The sequence below is a fragment of the Podarcis pityusensis genome, assembly GCF_964106645.2.
Source record: "Podarcis pityusensis genome assembly, chromosome: 4".
Taxonomy (NCBI): Eukaryota; Metazoa; Chordata; class Lepidosauria; order Squamata; family Lacertidae; genus Podarcis; species Podarcis pityusensis.
This window is the reverse complement of record NC_138027.1, coordinates 68,413,999-68,435,396: the sequence shown is the minus strand read 5'-3', so window position 1 is coordinate 68,435,396 and position 21,398 is coordinate 68,413,999. Positions and strand designations below refer to the sequence as shown.

At 41.2% G+C, this 21,398-nt stretch overlaps 1 protein-coding gene across 6 annotated transcripts in view; it reads right to left on the bottom strand.

Annotated features, from left to right (window-relative positions):
* Positions 1 to 21,398, bottom strand: part of ARHGAP6 (Rho GTPase activating protein 6) — a 193,694-nt gene that overhangs the window by 85,206 nt on the left and 87,090 nt on the right. Inside the window, exon 1 of one of the 6 annotated variants that reach the window (XM_081001306.1) lies at positions 7,368 to 7,389. The exons of the other annotated variants lie outside the window; for them this stretch is intronic. Coding sequence (XP_080857432.1) covers positions 7,368 to 7,388 — 21 coding nt within the window. The 5' untranslated portion in view covers position 7,389. Of the gene's footprint in view, positions 1 to 7,367; positions 7,390 to 21,398 lie in introns of those variants that run through there. 6 annotated transcript variants of the gene reach the window in all.

Below are 21,398 nucleotides of genomic sequence, written 5' to 3'. Positions count from 1 at the left end.
AGGAGTGAGAATTATAGCTTATGTCAGGGATGGAAAACTGCTAACTGGCATGCCAGGTCCAATACCCAAGTACTTTTAAAGTATTTTTCTACTCCCCCCCCCCCAAAAAAAAAATCCACTGATTTTATCTGCAAGGGCATCTGCAACAGCGAAAATATTAATAAAAAAATAACTACATGTTAGTAGCATTGGGGAAGTTTTGGCATAGCCATGGCAGCATAGTTAGAAGTATTTCTCTAATTCCTCAGGAAACAGGAAGAAACATTGATTTCTATTTCCTGAAATCTTGTGTACAGTGGTACCTCGGGTTACAGACGCTTCAGGTTACAGACTCCGCTAACCCAGAAAAAGTACATCAGATTAAGAACTTTGCTTCAGGATGAGAAGAGAAATCGTGCTCCGGTGGCGTGGCAGCAGCAGGAGGTCCCATTAGCTAAAGTGGTGCTTCAGGTTAAGAACAGTTTCAGGTTAAGAATGGACCTCTGGAACGAATTAAGTACTTAATCTGAGGTACCACTGTACTCTTATAACACTGCCCACTTCTTTTTATTTTACATAAAAAGCATTCCTGCCCACACAAGAAAAAGGAGGGCTGTATAGACATGGTTGCTCTCTCTCTTTATCTGACTGGCAAACCTCAGGAACTGAGGTAAAGACAGGATACTGTTGAACACCACCCACAATCTTCACAGCAGTTCCAGGCTCTTACCCAGGGTCTGTGTTTCCTTCTGGACAATGAGACACAGTATGCATATTTACTTATTGACACATATATACAACTTGAGCCAATAACGTTGGGGCTCCCAGCATCACACTTCAAAAGGGTTCTGCTTCTCCCATTGTAGTAGTCTCTGATTCAAACTGTCAGCCCGTATTGTGTTCAGACCCCCCCCCCCTCCAGCCTGCTGCGTTTAACAGAGTGACACCTTTTCCCCTCGATCATGCCATAGCCAACCGAAATCCTCAAACTTCCTCCTAACAAAAACTCTGGCTTCTGAATAACGATCTCAGACCTCAAGGTCGGGCTCCACCCATCTGCCAGCTGACAAGAGTCTCTGATTCACTGATAGCCCATCTCCCTGTCTTTGTTCTCTGTTAATCGTATCTCAGGCAATCGTCTTACACGGAAATCTGAGTCCAGCTATTAGAAGCCTCACTTTCAGTTTAACTCACAAAGCATTGATTAAATTATAACACTGACTAAATCCAGGAATTATGGGTGCCTTGCAGCCACAAACTCTAGCAACCAAACTCGTAACAATATTATAAGCATGGATGCACTTGATCCTAACTCTATGCAAGTTTTCAGGAGGAGTATGCTTGCAAAACTTGATAAAGTCAACAGAGGTGTTCTTTAGGCACAGAAAGCCCCCTTGCCTCAGAAAAGGATGAAGAGTGGGCCATTAATTCTCTCCCCATTCCCTACCACCTTGGTGTTTCAAATTTAAAGGGAGGAAAAAGGGACTTGAATGAAAATGTATGAGCAATGCAGTGTGTTCTGAGTGTGCTTTATATATGTGTGTGTGCTTGGCTGTGTATTAGTATGAGCAGGAGAGGGATGGCCACATAATGTTAAGTTAAGCCCTCTCCTCTTTCATTTTGTCCACAGTCACAGCTGATGTGCGGCATCTAAACAGTTGGCGAAGAGTGGGATGTGTGGGGAGAGAGTTAGTCACTCTAGGTTTCTGTCCATGTTCTGAGAAACCCCTGAAAGATTAGTAAAAGAGACAAGTTTCTCTGAAAAACATCTTGTAACACCACCACGTACTAATCTTTACTTGCCATGTACAGCAGAGAGAAACGCTGGAATTTCCACACCTTGCCCAGCAGACCCTTTTGAGCATCTTGTCAACATCCTCATCCAACTGACACCATTAAATGGTGTTCCGGAAGCATTCACAGGCACTATAATCAAGACTGAATGTAAGATGGTCATAATCTGTTTGATCTCGGTGATCTTGCCATATGACTTCTTCTAACTGGCCACCTGGCACCAGATTGTTACAACACTAGCTGCATGAGCCCTGAAGAACATAGAATCATAAACTGAAGATCTGGAAGGGACTCTGAAGGCCATCTGGCCCAACCCCCTACAATTCAGAAATCTGATTGCCTAGGTTATTTTTTTAAAAAAATTAAGTGTCTAAGCAGCTGCTGGCTTGGTAAGAGTGGTAAACCAACTCCACTGTAAACCAATCCATAATTTGGAAGCCTATGTCAAAATGATGAAAAGCTTGATAAACCTTATAAAGCAATGTTCTCTGGGTTGACAGAAACCCCATTACGTTGCAGAACTGCAGTACGTGAAGGATTTAAAATGACATTGTTATCTGACAGGTCATTTTATATAGGTGACGTTTTCCTCACCAACAGCTGGCCTAGCAGAAGTGTGTAGCACACAGCTTAACATCAGTAAATCTTTAAAGCAAAGAGGAAAATTGATCTATCAAAGTGCTCCATTTTCCATGGTAAGTTTAGATATAACATCAAATCTAGCAAGGCAAACACACACACACACACACACACACACACATTTTATTGCTTAATTGTTAAAATACACACATCTAAGGAGCCACCATATTACTCAACAATGTTTATCCACCTTTAATGAATCTGTGAATAGGCCTAGTTACAGCAACCCACAACTGCAAAAATGGGAGTAGTGGATTTCATGATTAATACTATGTTTCTCCAATGGTTGTTCCATTAAGCAAGAAATGGGGGTGGAGGAGGAGAAGGCACTTTAGATTAAGAGCAATTTAGTGAACAAAGGATTGTTATACAGTGTGTGCATGACAGTTGTGGAACCTTTTGTCTGCAAGAATCCTTTGAAGATAACCATTTTGTTTCATGATACCTGCAACCGATTGCCTACTAAAAACGCCAACAGCTATGTCCTACACACAGCTGCAGCACTTTTAACAATAAAGTGATGCAACTTGTTCCGTTATAAATTCCTTTGAAATTTCTAAAATACTTGTTTAAAGGGTGTACCCTTCACCACCTGAGTCAAGCACCAAGATGAATACCTCCTAATGATAAGCCAAACAAATACTTCTCAAAATTCCTAGGAAAATTTATGGCGAATCTGTTTGCAATGGATGGGCCAATGCTTCTCTGTGCTGCTTTTCCTAAAAGGCTGATGGCAGTTGAAATAAGTTAACGAAAATTAACCTTGGAGACTGTTGTCTATTACAAGAGCATCTGAAAATAGTGTGACGAGAAAAGCAGGTTAAAAATCAGCAAACCAAAGGTAGTCATAACAGAAAAAACTCTTACAACCAAGCTCAATGTTTCAGTTTCCCTGGAACAGTAGAAACCTCGCTTGATATTAAGTCTCACAAAAATTACAAGCCACAAAAGATTGCGTGGTTTAGCATTGACATACAGAGTTGAAAGTTACCTAAAAAACTACAACTCTGTATATGCACCTGTTCATCCACTTAGGTCCGTAGGGGAAGTCCTGTATGGCTCTGTTCTTTTATACTATGTCATAATCTTGAAACATATTGAATAATAAGAAATCGAAAACAGTTGTACCTTGGTTCTTGAACAGAATACATTCCGGGAGTCCGTTCGACTTCCGGAAATGTTTGAAAACCAAGGCACAGCTTCCAATTGGCTACAGGTGCTTCCTGCACTCAATCGGAAGCCGCACTGGAAGTTCGGCTTCCGAAAATCAATCGAAAACCCGAACACTCGCTTCCAGTTTTCAATTGTCCGTAAGCCGAAACATACGAGTTCCAGGGTATTCGACAACCGAGGTACGACTGTATTTAAAATGTGGTGTGCATAAAGTCGTATAAATAGATGCAAACATCACAGAAGGCTCATCTGTATCCCAACTAACAAAGAACTCACAAAGGCCAGGCTCTACAATACCTACTGTAATCATACAATAGGAAAAGAGGAGGCGAACCCAGTTTAATCTGTCCAACCGCATTTCCAATAGGTTTTTCAGCAACTTAATCTTTTTTCCATTAGGCACCAGAATTAGCTATTTTCCTCTTATCTCAAACGCAGCCTTTACAAGATAATTTTAGTTCTAACTGCTGCTTTGAACTTAGACACGAAACATTTGCGAGACCTTATACAGCTTAGTTTAGCTTTTTTTTTCTTTTTTCCAAGAGAACTATGACCACTCCAGAGAAGCGGAACGTGATAAAATGTCTGTCTGTTACTGGTACTAGCATATGGTTTGTATATACAGAACTCCCCCTTGTGTACATAATTTCTATCTATAGAATTTTCTTAAGAACTGTTTGTACCACAAGGTTTATTTGAAAAAAAAAGTTTAATTTAGGGAAGGGGGGGGAGAGACTTGGAATCTACAAGCAATGTTAACTAACTTCCTTCATCACGCTTACTGTAAATTAACGTTTTTATTTCAGAACAGTATCCCTTCCCTCCCCCACCCCATACGTTTATCTACGAGGTTAATAAATGGCTATAACAATAGCTTCCATGCAACTCTGGCTTGCAAGGACACATTAACAAAAGCAAGCAGGATTCCTGAATACAGACAACCCCTATAATAAAAGTAAGCTTTTCAGAGACAAAATAATCCTTCCTGGTAACCTTTGGGTCCTGCCTCGTTTTTGCTGGCATCTTAACCAGCCTGCCTGGGTTCTGAGATTGGTAGAGGGACCCTTTCCAGTCTTGCTAGCAAGTGTTGCTCACTGTGTGTAGACCTGCACTAATGCCTTCTTGGGTATCTGTGCCCTTACTGTGGAACTTCCTTCTCTTGGAAGCACAGATGGCTCCATGATTAATGAGCTTCGATTAGCTATTTAATACACACTTGCTCATCCAGGCTTAGAATTTACTCAGGGGCACACTGGTCTTTGATCTTAACTGTATGTCCTTTACAAAGCAGATCTCACAAGTCTGAAGTCTGGATTGTTTTGGTTGAAGTCTGAAGCCTAAGTCTGCATTGTTTTTGCTCTCAATCTCATAATAATTTTGTACTGTAGTATTGTTTTGTTGTTTAACTCATGAGGATTTAAAAAGTTTTATTACTTTGTATAATGTGGGGTTTTTTTGTTTGTTTGCTTGATACAGTTTCCAACAAAATGAGTAAACAAACAAAGTGGTGAAAAGCAGTTTATAAATGCAGGAAATAATAAATCTAGGCAGAAAACATTTGTATTAATAGAGCAGATGTGGCAATTGACCAAACAGTAGCCCTTCATCAGATGCACCAATGTGCTGGGGGTGAACATTATACAATCAAGACATGCCTGTACTAGTCATGTGTGGGACTACACACTAATAATTCAAAATAAGAATTATTCTTATTTCCCAATAATATCCCTCTGGACCTAAAATAAAATACTACACATGTGTTGCTGAGCAAGTTATGAATCATTTTGATCTTTTCTCTTAAATATTTGTACTTGTGTAAAAGCCAAGCACAGCTTTTATGCAGGAAACAGTCTTTTTCATTTGCATTTTTAAGCCAAGCTGCACACATGATTAAGCAATTAGCACACATATATTTTATCTTCAAATCATTATACCAAATACCAAATAAACTTTGCATGGCATCTTTATGATACAGGTGATCATCATCAGTGCTCTGTTTACAGGTAAAAGAGGTCAATGCTACTCATAACAAAACTTACAGGAGCCCATTACAGTTGAAGCAATAAGCTATTCATATTTTGAAATAAGATCAGGCATGACACTCCATTAATTTTTCCTTTGATTTCTATTATGCTTGAAAATTAACTAGAGAATGCCTGCTATAAAATGAACAGAAATCTTATTTGAAGTTAAGGAGTCTAGAAAAGCCCTTTGTTGTTAGCAGTTAGTATTTCCTTCCAAATATTTTATGACATTGGGTGAACTTGATTTTTTAAATTATTAGGCTGATTAGTTGTAGGATATATTTATTTTTTAAATCACAACATCATGCAAAGCTTCCCATCAACAACAAAAGGTCATTTATGCAGAGGCCTTTGGAGTCTACATCACTTGCTGAAAGTTCAGAGCAACCTCCACTATAAGCTAAAGCTCAAAAACAGAAGATAATACTATTTTCTACTGATTATTCCAACACATGCTGCTTATTTCTGTCAAATTTACACACTTATTTTGAATGCAATAACTATTTGTCTACTCAAGTGTTATTCAACATGACCATCAAGTCAATTTGTCTACAGACTCATGCCTGTTTTGCAATATGTATGTGGGAGTGTCTGTACTTTTCTGTGTATGAACTGACATCTCAGTCCACTTGAAGCATGTGATAAAAATAAGTTGTTCAGAAAACTTCTTGGAATAAATTAAGGTCAAAGTACCCAGTCAATATATAGTTACCACACACTCCTCTTTAATATGATCTTTCCACTTGTGGAATAATTTGTCCAACTAACTTGCTATGATGCAAAGCTGCACTTTAGCACAGTTAAGCTCAGCCCACAACATTGTGGCATCAGTGTGGTCAGATCAGTGTGGTGTCTTTTTTTGGATTTCTGTTAGAAAGTTTATTTATGCTATCCGCTTAAGGCAGCACTCCTATGCATATGGACTCAAGAGTTCCTCTGAAGTCAAAAGCTGCTTATGAGCAGCAGTCTGGGCTACATTGCAGATCCTATTCTGTCTGTGCTGAGCTGGAATGGTGGCAAGAAACTGAGTAAAATAACCATTCCTGATGAAGCAATATATAAATATGAAAGCTGCTTCCAGAAACAAAGGAACACAGTGTGCCAAACTCCATACGTAATGGGCTAAGTTAAGCAAGTCCAGGATTGGTCATAAACAAGCAATGCCTAACACCAAAATGTGCAACTAATTTCTCCTGAAATCAATACTAGACCTCTTAAATACCTGGCTTTTATTTAAAATGTGTGGCAAGTTCAAAAGCAAAGTGATTTCCATTATTACAGCAGTGACAGAATTCATCTGGTACATTAATCTTAACATTCCTCGCAAGTGACTCAGGGAAGTAGAAGAAAACATTCCCACTATCTGATCAGAGGCACGTCATGTTTCCTACACAGAAATGGCTGACAAAAAGCACTGAATGGTTGCACAACAGTACCATTTTTATTCTTGTTAAGACAACCTCCAGCTGTTTAAGAGTTTCAATCTTCTTAAAGAAATACGTGTCCTTTTTTTTACTCAAATACAAGAACCAGCTTTCAGATAAATAATGTTAAGACCAACATAAAGCTCCTTGATGATTTATGAATATAATCGGGTATAAAAGAAGAGGTGTATATGTTCAAGGTCAGAAAATAAAGCGTTTAGACTAAGAATGATATATCTGGGTTTCACACAACGTCTCTCCCCCAGGTACCACTCAGACATGCTTAATGTTAAGAGAAGGAAATACATTAGGTGAGCTCCAATAAATTCCTTACCTCATCTCCACTCCACTCCATTGTAAGCCTTTCAAAAGAAAAAAAAAACTGGCGATGAAGAAACCTGAAAAACATTTTCAATATGGGCGCAATCACACCAAATCCGGAAGTGACCCAAAAAGTCACAAAAAGGGGTATGCTGGCTTTTTCGATGGCATTTCCAACATAATATTTGATGGATTATTGTACAGTGGTACCTCAGGTTACATACGCTTCAGGTTACATACGCTTCAGGTTACAGAGTCCGCTAACCCAGATATAGTGCTTCAGGTTAAGAACTTTGCTTCAGGATGAGAACAGAAATCGCACAGCAGAGGCGCGGCAGCAGTGGGAGGCCCCATTAGCTAAAGTGGTGCTTCAGGTTAAGAACAGTTTCAGGTTGAGAACAGACCTCCAGAACGAATTAAGTTCTTAACCCGAGGTACCACTGTATTTTAATATTTTGCTGGAAGCCGCCCAGAGCGGCTGGGGAATCCCAGCCAGATGGGCGGGGTATAAATAAATAAATAAATAAATAAATATTTTATTTTTATTATTATTATTATTGATTTCACTGAAACGCGCAGGGCCTTGGAACCTAACCCCTGCATAAATGGGGGGGGGGGGGCATTGTCTGTGCAACAAAGAAAAGAACTATTGCCAATCAATTCCTGCTCTGCTGCCCGGGAGGGGCAGCATGCTCTGGGAACAGCAGACCTTTGTAGCCATGCCAGGAATGAAATTGTGGTGTGGCCTCAGCCACGCTGTATGCAGATGCATGCTGTGCTGCTGTAGGGCCACACCAGGGAGGGGCTTTTTACGTCCACTGAACCCTTTCCCCAGCCTCCTCAGTTCTACAAACCCAAAATTTGTGGTTCTTTGCAGTCAGCAGGGCCTAAGCGCAGTGTGGTCGGCAGCACCTGCAGCATTCTCAGCATAGCTGTCAACTCCCTTATCCCAGCGCCGTGTCCCGCTGCTGTCCCTTATTGATGATGTCCCTTAAATTTCCCGGGTTTCAAAGGAAGCAGCTCCTCTCCCTCCCTCCCTGCCAGCCAGGGAGGAGGGAGGCTCCAACTGTGTTGCTTGGCTGCCCAGCCCACCCCTCTCCAGTCTCCTCTCACCAGCCCCGGACCCCGGGAGCCCCTCCCCGCCGGGACTGGCGGGAGCCTCTGGCCCTTCCGCCGCCATCCTCCTCGCGGTCACCCAACTGAGCGTCTCTGCCTGGGGCCTCCCCTCTGCCCGTCACCGCTGCCGCCACTAGGCCGTACTGCAGCTGTGCCGCCGAAGGACCCAGATGAGATGGGCAGCCTGGTGCGGCCTATGAATTGCTGAGGAGCCTTAAGAGGAGAGCGAGGGCAACCATAGAGAAAGCAGTTCAGAGAGGGGAGGTGGAGGCAGAGGCGTGGGCAGGTGTTCCAAGGGCTAACCATAGAGGGGGAAAGCGGAGAAAGGACCGTAAGCGCTTCTCCCATAGATTTGTAGTGGTAGACTAGCATAGATGGTCTGATCTGCGGGTTACTTGGGGCGCTATTCCCCCCCCTTCCTCCTGTCCTGTTTGATGGAACTGAGAGCTGCAGATGGAGCACGAGAGAACAGATACAGAAGTGCAGCAGCATCTTCGTAGCTTGGACTTCGTTTTGCGCGAAAAGTGGTTGCTGCTTGTAGTTATTTAATTGCAGTGTTTCATCAGCTGGTGTCTTGAGCAGCAACCTCTGGAAACGAAGGGCTAAAAACCGGCGCTGCTCTCCAAAATTATCTGGTCCCTTTTAACTTCGTACTTCAGCTAGTTGACTAAAATACCTTATTTTGGCTGCTGATCCCTTATTTTCGAGGCTGCTAGCCCCTTATTTTCAAATCTGTAAGTTGACAGCTATGCTTCTCAGCATGGGGAAATGTCACTCTGTCATGCCCTGAGCATAGCTGTCAAGTGTCCCTTATTTGAAGGGACAGTCCCTTATTCCAGCGCCATGTCCCGCTGCTATCCCTTATTGATAGATGTCCCTTAAATGTCCCTTAAATGATGTCCCTTAAATTTCAAAGGAAGCAGCTCTTCTCCCTCCCTCCCTGCCGGCCAGGGAGGAGGAAGGCTCCAACTGTGTTGCTTGACTGTGTTGCTCACCCAATAAGAAGTCTAAGAACGACTGGGGGGGTGGAGCTTGCATGCCTTGTGTGTGGCTAGTTAATGCAAGCTGAGGGGTTTTTTGAATGCTGGATGCCATTTTGTTGCACGTGCTGCTGCAAACCTTGCAGTGCAAAGGCAGGCCAGGGAGCCATCTTAAGTTGAGGCTGCATAGGCCTTGTGGTGCATGTGATTCAGATTCTATTCAGTTGAACCTCTGGTTACAAGGTTGGTTGGACAGTGTTCTCGAAGCTACCAGCATGAGTTTGACCAGACTGCAGGAGGACAGGAAGACTGGAGTGCCTGGAACAGGTGAGGCTGCAGGTCCCTTATTTTGGCTGCTGGTCCCTTATTTTCAAATCTGTAAGTTGACAGCTATGGCCCTGAGGTGATGAGGACCCAGCGGCTTTAAGGTGCAATGGCTTTGTCTGCCTGCATGTAGCAGCCTGGTGAGGATTTGCAGGCTGAAGGCCTGAATGGAGCTGCAGTTGGGGTCTTTCGTTGCAGGCCCTGAGGTGTGGAGATCTGTTGCTTTGCATCCTGCGGGGAAGGTTTTGCATGCAATTTCAGCAGAGGCCAGGCAGGCTGGTGGCTGCTTCCATCCTATTTGTCGGTCTTGGGCTGGCTGGGATATATTCCTCGGATTTTAGGGCATTATTTCAGGTTTATGCCCCCTTCTTTTCAGTGTTTCTGTTCCCCCACCACCACTTCTGTTCCACCACCTGCTGGAATATCTTTGGCCCTGTTGTCCTGAGGCTGGCTTGCCTAGCGGTTGAGGCCTTGCTCATTTCACAGAGAGCCCTATCCTTTCTGGGCCTTTGGTTTCTAGCCCCTGATCGCGGAGACTTGGGACTTCAGTGTTAGACTAAGACCTTAGATTCCAGTCTTTAGGTTTAATATTGGTGGAAATATTAACTATTTTACTTGCTATGCCTTCCCCAAAGGAGGGGGGGACAATGTCCCAAATGAAAAGGAAAGGCCTCAAAAAGCCTCTCCCTAACAAACACTCTTCTACGTCTCCACCTTCGAGGATGAGGGTCCTATTCTTGGAAGGAACCCAAGGCCCCAGATGCATGCTAATGCCTAATTATGCGGCTACAAGACTTGCCATTGCTAATGCAAGCTAACTGTTCTTTATTGCATTTATGAATCACTTCCTATGAAGCATCTTAAAGTGATGTCACAATACAATAGAAAGTATGCACAAAATAATTGCTTGTATGAAAGCAACTGCATATAAACAATTTCAAATAAATACAGATACAGATTGGGGGTAAAAACCCATTGCTTAGTAGGCTTGCTGGAACTCTTCAACAGACAATGAAAAGACAAAAAAGGAGGGTGCCTTCCTGATATGCAACAGGTAGGTGCCACCACACTAAAGCTCTAGTTCCAACATGATAAGGGACAGATGTCTGGTAATTAGTTAGCCCTGGTGAGATCAAAGGTCCTCTGTGCCTCTTCTGGGGCCCCAAGTGCCCCTTGCTGCTCGATATATCTCAATCACTAGATTCTCTACCACCATCTATTTCCATCCTATCATCTGAAAAAAAGTGTAAGCTGTTTTATTATTTTATTAGAATGGTGTTCAGTGTCGCAGATAAATTAAATAAATGGGTAGTGTCGTCTGTCAACATGTTGGCTTAAAACAAGAACAACTGAGAGAATTAAGAATGAGCCGTCCTGATTAAACACCATTCTAATAAAAATTTACTTGTTACACATGGTATTGTAATAAGATTTACTATTGAAATCTTTGGTTTCTTAGTAACAAATCCAGCTTTCTGAAAAACTTCACTGTATGTTTACATAGTACATTCCCTGTACCAAGCACATATATCACTTTCAGTAGATAAAGGTTGCATGAAATGAATACTACTACATTACTATAGGCTAAATAAGAATTTAGATTTGATTAGAAGGGAAAACTGCAATAAAATAAAATGTACTGCAAGTACTCATTTGAAATTACTACATTGAAGTGGTCTCTCTCACACTCACACAAAGCATTACACTATCACACCACACCCCAGCCACTGTGCTACTAGAAATGGTCAATGTTTTTTAGTACTGCATATTGTATTAACATAAAAATACCTGCTGACATCAAGCCAAGTTCGAAAGCTTAGAACCGGGCATGTGAAAGATTTTAAACACTTTGGCTCAGTGCACAGGATGTATCAAGAAGCTTAATTATGGAAACTCTTGATAATAATACAACATAAAACTCGTTTTCAGAAAGTATGAAGCAACCAAGAGCAATTAAAACATGTAAAGATTCTCTCATATTAAGCGCTTAGTTTTTCATGAAATATTCGGTGAATGTAATTGTGTTACATGTTCTTTTCTTGCAGTTTTAAAAAATAAAGTTTCAGCAATCACGTTTTGTGCTTATTATTCCACAGGGAATTGTGTATGCCTTTGAACGCCATTGCTCTATTCAATTAAGGAACATAATTTATAGTCATATTTTTCTCCTCCTAAGTATTAACAACAGTACTTAGCAAGCCACTGAACCTTGATGTTTTTTCCACAGTAACCTACAGTGTAAGTGGTGTTATCTTTATTCATATACAGTGGTACCTCGGGTTACATACGCTTCAGGTTACATACGCTTCAGGTTACAGACTCCACTAACCCAGAAATAGTACCTCGGGTTAAGAACTTTGCTTCAGGATAAGAACAGAAATTGTGCTCCGACAGCGCGGCAGCAGCAGGAGGCCCCATTAGCTAAAATGGTGCTTCAGGTTAAGAACAGTTTCAGGTTAATTACAGACCTCCGGAACGAATTAAGTACTTAACCAGAGGTACTACTGTATCTCCCACTCTCCCTCATACCTTATTTTGTGCCCAGTTACTTGACTCAATACTTGTGGTATAACGTATTATCCACAAACTAAAGAATTATACAGACAAGTCCCCATTTATGTGGTGGTTGCTTTTTGAGGCACTGTGTCAGCAGGACACACATACAGTGGTACCTCGGTCTACTAACAGTTCTGTTAACGAACGATTTGGGGAATGAGCTCCGCAAAACCGGAAGTAGGTTTTCCGGCTAGCGAACTTTGCCCTAGAAGACGAACAGTGGAAGGGCACCACCGGCAGGAGGCCTCATTAGGAAAAGCGTGCTTCGGTTTAAGAATGCTTTCAGTGTAAGAACGGTCTTCTAGAATGAAGTAAGTTCATAAACAGAGGAACCACTGTAATCTAGTCCTGCTGCAAATGGCCTGTGCATTAGCAGTCACGCAGGACTCAAACACATGCAAATGGGGAGTTGCTTATAGATGTAGTTTCTGGCAGGAATGGGGTATAGCCTAAGGACAACTCGGTGGGCCAGACAGAAAGAACCTGAGGGCCACAGTCCCCGGGCCTGAGTTTCCCTGACCAATGTTTGCACAGGACATCAATGTTTTGACTCAGTATACAACAGCTTCATAAGTTCATATGCTTGAAGGCTTGGAAGTCAAACCTTGTTAGTGAATATGGCCATCCTTCCATGAAGAACTATTGTCCTGTGGAAGTGTTTTGCTTAAGGCTACATCTCTTAAGTCATACACGTTGTGTAAAAAGGAGAATTTTGTTTAGAATGTATAATGCTATGGGGTTGCTCGTGCGTAAGTTGCCGCCTCTCCTGGCTATGTTGCCTTGTTAAACCTTTCTGTCTGGACAGCCCTTCAATTTGTGGCTGCCTCAGTCGCTAGCAGAATCCGTCAGTGGGCGTTTCCCAAACCTTTTCCAACATAAAAGTTGTTTGACACCCAGTCTCCTCCTACTTTCTCTGCGCGGAAGTCTTCTGCGCAGGGAGGGCGTGGGTAGCGGAGGACCAGTGCTCTCCCCGCTGGTGTCCGGTGAAGAGTCTGGGAGCCCTCTCGCCGATTCCCCCATCTGCCCCTCCTTATTCCTGGTGTTGCACTGAATTGCTTCCCAATCTGCTGAGCTGCCTCTCTCCCTGCTGGGCCCTTCTCCAGCATCATTAGAGAGCCTTCCCTCCACCTCTAGCTCCGATGTCAGTTCCCTGACAGAATGCTTCTGTACTGGCTCTAGAAATAGTATGGTAAAAGTAGAGAGTATTTTACACGGCACTTTAATAACCATGTCTACATGTTGTTCCACATACAGTGGTACCTTGGTTCTCAAACATCATGGTACTCAAACGCCTTGGTTCTCAAATGCTGAAAACCCGAAAGTGTTCTGGTTTTTGAAAGCCAAACGTCCGATGCGGCTTTCTACTCGTTTCTGGGGCACCTGCACCAATCAGAAGCTGCGCTTTGGTTTTCAAACATTTCAGAAGTCAAATGGACTTCCACAACAGACTAAGTTTGGCGCTTTTGTTTTTGCTATTTTGCGTTTTTGTTTTTGAGGCTTTTTCGGTTAATTTGTTTTTATGACTGTGTGGAACCCAGTTCAGCTACTGATTGATTGATTGATTGATTGATTGATTTTGTGACTGCAGAAATGGATAAAAGCCCCCACATCCAAACAATGACCATCATCAGTACAGGTAAGGGGGGGGAAGTAATTTTAATTTTTATCATCTACAATACTGTCTTATTTATTTTACAGTACAGTACATTGATTATTGCTTTCCTTTTATGGGTCAATGGTCTTGTTAGATAGTAAAATTCATGTTAAATTGCTGTTTTAGGAGTTGTTTTTTAAAGTCTGCAACGGAGTAATCCGTTTTGTGTTACTTTCTATGGGAAAGCATGCCTTGGTTTTGGAACGCTTTGGTTTTAGAGCAGACTTCTGGAATGGATTAAGTTTGAGAACCAAGGTACCATTGTACCAGCCTTTTCCCAACCTAGTGACAACTGCCATCAGTCCCAACAGCACAGCCATGCCAACTTGGGCTGAAGAGTTTGACCAAAAGAGCTGGAGGGTAACATGCTGGCAAAGACTGCCATATACCAATATACAAATTACTCATTATTCCTCATAAAGCCAAAAAGATACAGAACTCCAAGATTAACATAATATCTCATAATATCTGATCATTTTGAAAGTGCCCAGTATCAACACAAGATGGTTTACCTTGTGTTCAAGTTCAGCCATGACAGTGCATGCCTAAAACTTGGTTTTCATCTCTTTGTGCTGTTCTCAATGTTTTGTTTTAAGATACTCATGAATTCATCTTGGGAAATAAACTAGCCAGCCAAACAGAGAGTACATTACTGTCCAGGGATGGAAGAGCAGGATTTGATAAAGAAAATACAGTAAGAAAAATCTGTAGAAGCTCTGTTAGTCCTAGGGGTGGAAGATAGGCAGCAGAAAAAAACCATATTGTTTTTAAGTGTGGCAGAAATTCTGAGTACACTAGAGAGGAGTATTTCTCTAAAAGCAACAGGATGCAGATGGATTGTGGCTAATGTAGTATGAACCCATCTTAAAAACCAGCAGTGCACGCTGGAGCCACACTAAATGGTAATGTGAACATACCCTCACTTGACATTGAACTCAGTGTCAAGCATTTATTGGCCTGAATTGTTGGAATTCGTGGAAATATATACTATGGACTTAATTTTATTCTTAACAATGACCACATGTTTTCAGAGTAAATTTGCAAAAATAGCATAGTTCTTGCTATCTTTGTATGGTGCTATGGCTTTTGCTCCAATTTTCAGCTGTTCATTCTTTTCAGTCTTTCAAGCAACATTTCATTCAGTGATTTATAAAGCACCTATAGCCTCAGCAATTAGTTGCACTTCTGATATAGCCTTAAAAGGTATTGTTTACATTTGCGATTCTGTGATGGTTATGTCAAGGTTGTAGGGATAGAATAATCTCTTTCCTCTCACATATCCACCCTTTCCCCCGAAAAACCAAATAATGCAAACAGAACAAAAGCTTTTCCATACTATATTAAATTTGTAAAAGTTGCAATGCAGGCTCCTCCTTTATTAATATGCAAGAAGAAAATATGTCAACTTTATAAAAGTAGTGAAGGTTTGCTTGCTTTTTACAAGCTTGACATATTCCTTGCGCGTACACACACACACACACACACACACACAAAATTTAAACAAGTCCTTTTAAGGCTACATAGCTTCTGCCAAAAAAAAACCTTCATGAAGTGGCTAAACCGGGATGCTAGTTTCTGCAGCACTCTTCTGTTCGTTAGAAAGGCCAGTTGTGTTCTAAGTGTGCACACAAATGGACATGCTTTCATACATTATTTGCCAAAATAAAGGCGGAAAGTGTGTTTCTAGCTGTTGGGAAGTTTAGAAAAGGTATCTAACAGAGCTCAAAGTGAGGTTAAAACAGTGTAAAAATCCTGAGATTCAAACAGTTCATCGTCCATCTCTCAGAAACACTGACAATATTTTCCTGCCAGCTACTGTCTGCACAGATTAAGTGTGTGTCACGGCAATCTTGAAAGGGGTCAGATGTGCCAAGTATTTATCTGACCCCACATGCCACTTATAAGAGACAGCATGCTGCAGCAGTTAGTGTAGTAGATGTGGTCCTCATGCGCAACTTCCTCTCCATCTATCTGCTTCGCTCATATTTTCTAAGATGCGCGCTTATTGCCAAATTACATTTACTGCAAAAAAAAATACAGTAAGAAAAAACTATCCATCATACATCCCTGGTTATTGCTAGTGTGGGAGTCCATTAACCATTTTTGCGGGATGGGGGGTTTGTTCCATGTATTGGTTTGGTGGGTAGTTTGCTAATGCCACAGCCTTACTTCAGTTTACTCCTCAGCTGAGCAAAAACTAGCCATTTGGTTTCTAGTGGCCCAAACAATACGATACTATTTCCACTGAATGATGCACGCAGAAGTGTTTGAATTTCCACAGTCCAGTTCAGAAGAGCTATTACCTCAATTTTACCCCACAGTACCTGTGGGGAATACTTACAGAAACTGTAAGCGCATCAGTACAAGATTTTAGGTCAATACAAGAACCTTTTGACCAATAGTACATTACAAACAGTTCCAGAATGAAACATATTCATTTGGTCATGCCGCTGCTCTCCAAAGTCATGTGAAAAGAAGTTCCAATACAAGGCACTATTGAACTCTCATACTTTCAAAGTTTATACGTATATAACCTTAGATTCAAGTCACTCATGTCTGATACCATGGGTCGGCAAACAAAGGCCCATGGGCCGAATCAGGCCCAATTGCCTTCTGGATCTGGCCTGTCGATGGTCCGGGGATCACCGCGGGGGTCGCCGGCACGCACGTTCTTTCCCTCTCCCTCCCTCCCTCCTCCTGGCTTATCCCCCGCCCTGCCTAGAGGAGGAAGGGGGCTGGGCTTTGTTGGTGCCAGCAGCAGCAGTGCTCAAGCGGCCGCCATTTTAAGCTGCCCCTCCACGGCGCTCTTTCGTGCATCCCCCCCCCCCAAAAAAAATGCTGTATAGTCTGGCACCCCAACAAGTTCTGAGGGACAGTGGACCGGCCCCCTGCTGAAAAAGTTTGCTGACCCCTGTTATACACTTTGCAATGCAAAACAAAAATTCACACATCCGTCTGCAGTTTGATATCTGCTATGACCATAAAGACATTCCAATTACTATTCAGACAGCATGCAAAATAGTTGTGGCTCTCCTGCTCATTGCGTATTTCCTTGATGCAGTAGCTGAATTTCTTGTCCACACATTAATTGAGCTTTTTGCTTCATAGAGGCATAGCACACTAAGAGGCCCTATCTATGAGAAAAATTGGAATTCAATACATGGAAGAGATTAGTCATGCTGCTTTCCTGCAGGCATGGCTTACAATAAGATTAGCTTAAAGTAAATTGAGCTTGAATAATGATGGAATACTCAAGTCATTATGGCATTTTCCAGTGTCATTATCAGAGAGTACTTGCAAACGCAACACGTTTAAGAACAATTTTAAGATCCTACTCAAATAGCACACCACTACAAGTCAAATGTGCAGTGAATAGACATAGAATACCTCTGGTATATGAACAGTTAAGTGCTCATTTTTGTACTTCAGTTCTCTGGGTATGTTCACACCACATACAGGGTACACACCTCATGGTTGGCATATATTTGGCTTTTCACTGTCTGCATTAGAAAATGGAGACATTGTTTATCTTTCTCATGTGGTGTTTCAGCACTAAGAACCCACACCAAGCATGCAAGATTGACAGTGTGGTGTAGTGGTTAAGAGTGGTAGACTCGTAATCTGGTGAACGGGGTTCGCGTCCCCGCTCCTCCACATGCAGCTGCTGGGTGACCTTGGGTGAGTCACACTTCTTTGAAGTCTCTCAGCCCCACTCACCTCACAGAGTGTTTGTTGTGGGGAAGGGAGGAAAAGGAGAAGGTTAGCCGCTTTGAGACTCCTTTGGGTAGTAATAAAGCGGGATATCAAATCCAAACTCTTCTTCTTCTTCAATTGTATGTCTAGAATCTACTGTGCTCAAAACCAATTAGCAATGAAAAGCTATAAAAATGGTTTTCCCGTTTTCTCACTTCACAGGTTAAAACAGCACTACTAAGCTGATTGATTTCCAACATTTAACACAGAAGACAACTACAGCCTCTAGTAAAAAACATTCCCTATATTTGTTCCATCCTTTTTGCAAATAGGCTCCCAAATGCCAACAGCTGGTTTGAAAGAGTTGTTTTCCTGATCAGAGGAAAAAAATATTTGTGTAGTAGTTAGTTTTTAAAAAACTCACATTTGAAAGCATAGTCAAGGTAAGAAATCTTACCGTGTTGCAACATAGAAATATTTCTGATCTTAGCTGTGTTTGACATAAGCAAGCCCATTTATTGTCCTATTTGTTCATTCAAATCTAGTCTGGAAAATGAATTATCACAGCAGGGCGCTGTTAACCTACTTTTCGCTGAATAAAGTTAATCAATATATTTGACAGTACAAAACCCAAGACTTATGCTGCTTAAAGAGAACAAAAAAGGGCAAAAAGTAGTTGCTAGAGAAATACTGGCTCCCGCTGCCACAACATTATAGCTACCACTAACTGGAAAATATTCAATGCAATGGCATCAAAATGTGAAGTAAGTCTTGCTAGAATCACAGAAGGGAACACTCAGTTATTTGCAACAGCAGCTTCACATCTTTTATATACATCTACTACCTCAGAAGTCAGAACATTAGCTGTCAAAAAGGAACATTTTTTTTTTCTTTCCTCATTTATTTATTTGTACCCACCCATGAAATATGGGAACCGCTGAGGTCTAAATTCTTGTATTAGCAGCACTGGATTTAGCACACAAATAAATGCAGGAAATCCTTTCCACTGCACACTGCTGATAAAAGTTCTGAAGAGCAATACAGTTAATGTTCTTTTTCTAAAGACCAATTAGCATAGATCTGGCAGAACATCTCTCCAATGGAATTTTAGGCACCAACACTTCCTTAAGGCCACTGAACACAGGCCACCATGTTTATTAGAAAGGCTTTATTTTTCGAAAAGATTTGTTGTACGTAAAATACAACATAACCTGATCAAGAAATAGTTTTGTTGTGGGGCAGTTTAAGAACATAAGACGGCCTTGCTGATCAAAGGTCCATTTAGTTTGGCAACCTGTTCTCACAGAGACTAACTGATGTTCAGGTATGGAGATCTGCCCTATACTGTATTTTACACAGTGAGGACAGATGCCAAGAATTTTCTGAAGGACATCTTCTTGCTTCCAATACTGAACTTGATTCATTGACCGTGCTGGAATCCTCTTGGCCTCCAGTAACTTTGGAATCTTCACCTCCAGTAACTTTGATGACCAAAAGTTGTTTAGGGGATCTAAAAATTTAACTGCTTTGTCATGACTCAAACATGCATTTACCTAGTCTATGTGAGGGTAGCTGAAGTAAGCCATTGCTAGCACACTTGCAATCTTAGATACCTATTTGATTTCATTTTTCATCTTGACATCAGAGGGATGATAGTACATCTCCAGTACTAAGTTATTCTTGGGGTCTGGTATCATCACTCATAGTGATTCCGTGGAGGAGTTTGTTCTGCTTTCTGGATTCTGTGCCCTCTTTGCTGTAATAGAGAGAAAGCACCTGTGCTGGCAGCTTGTGAGACCCAGACCCAGTCTTGCGGGATGAGTCACCAATTAACACAAACAAAGCTAAAAAAATAATAATTCCACCCTCTTATTGCAGCTTTAACTGCAAAAGCAGCTTTTTGCACTTGCTACACTTCTCTGCAAAACAGACATTCTGCAAGTTTCGTACATAATACACATAAATATGGCATTTTATGCACATTAAACACGTATCTTTTAAACAATATGCCCTTTCTTATCCTTCCTATGGCATTCATATTCAGAAATAACCATGCACTTTCAAATAGGTTCTTTCCATCGCATCAAGTTTCCCTTATATACTTTTCAAAAGTAAATATATTCAGGGACATTATTCTGGTCATTTTCTTTCCCCTACCTGCTGTTAGTCCTGCAATGCAAAAGCTAGCAGGCTGTCTGCTATTGGTCCCCTCCCCCAATAGCACTGTTCCTCAGGATTCCCTGGTTTTAAGTGGAAATCTCACAACTCGCCTATGTAACATCTACCTTGGCTTTTATATTTTAGAGAAAACACCCCTACTGAAGCCAGTAAATTCACTACTCTAAATGAATATATGATCAAGCAATGACCAGTAAGACCAGCATTTCGCCATCATGACTTAAATCAATACACTGGATATCTAATGCACAGAACACTCCTTAGAAAACTTAACACATTTGATCTTGATAGTTGTCAAACTACATAAAGTCAACCTAACAAGTTAATCTCATGAGAACATCTACATAGTTTCTCACTCAACCACAAGACATACTCATCCACAAGTTTGTAACTGACATTTCATCTGCACATTTCCTTTTATTGGGGGGGGGGGGGGATTTAACTACTTAATATTTTGGAACACTGTTGCAATACATGCTTCAGAAACAAAATTATCCTGCAAGAAAGGATTAGACTTCCCAAGGAACATGTTTAACACATTGATATAATTGCCACATCAGAACAGACATGTAAACATGCCGTTTATTTAAGAAAATGGTGCTAGTTTGCTCAGTCAATGGGAATGAAAACACTCTTTATAAACAAGATCAAGAAACAGGTGACAAAGCATTAACTGATAAAGAGGATCATAGCAGGAACCCTAAATTAAGTGGATTTCAATACAGCATTTCACATTTTTAGAAGTACTGAACTATACCTTCTACAAAATAAACATGTTGATCACAAGCCAAAAGAGCTAGGCATACCTATTCCACTGTGATTTTCATTTATTAAGAATATATTCCTCACATTTTGATTCCTAACATTGCTAACTTTAACAAGTAATAGGGTGTACTTTAAGTGTGGTGTCCAAGACAGAATTCTGTATACTAAACTATGCCTCTCTGAAATCTACAGTAAGTGCATATATTTGCATGATTAGGACTTGTGAATAATGTGACTTGGTGCACAACTTAAAAGGTAACTAAACATATCAGAGACCAGGTCTAAAGAATATCACAAGAATGACCAGTGTGTAGAACTGACAAGTTTTCTTTACCTTCCTGTTACCAAAGCTGTATTTCGCTAAACTTTTAACGAGTTAACTATGGGTTTATTCAGGCTTAACAAATTCCCCACATAAGAAAACCTGTTGAGCAATACATGTAAAAGGAAAATGTTTCTCTGAAATGCAATAGCCGAGTGGATTGTATATTCTAGAGTAATGTCTTACGTCTGTACTTATCCCAATATTAATTTTATGGCTGGAGAAACATTACATCAGAATCTGTCTACAAGAGCAGCATGAAGACAAGAAACCACAAGCTCAAGTACTGCTGGAGCAGTTCACGAAGTTACAACATCTGTCTTCCACTTAGAGGTCACATTAAATATCCACCTAACAGCTGAATTCCAATACTGGTTTTAAAAAGCAGAGGTTTTTCTTCAAGTGACATTTTGCACAATTACACCAGCAGAAATAGCAACAGCATGTCTTACATGC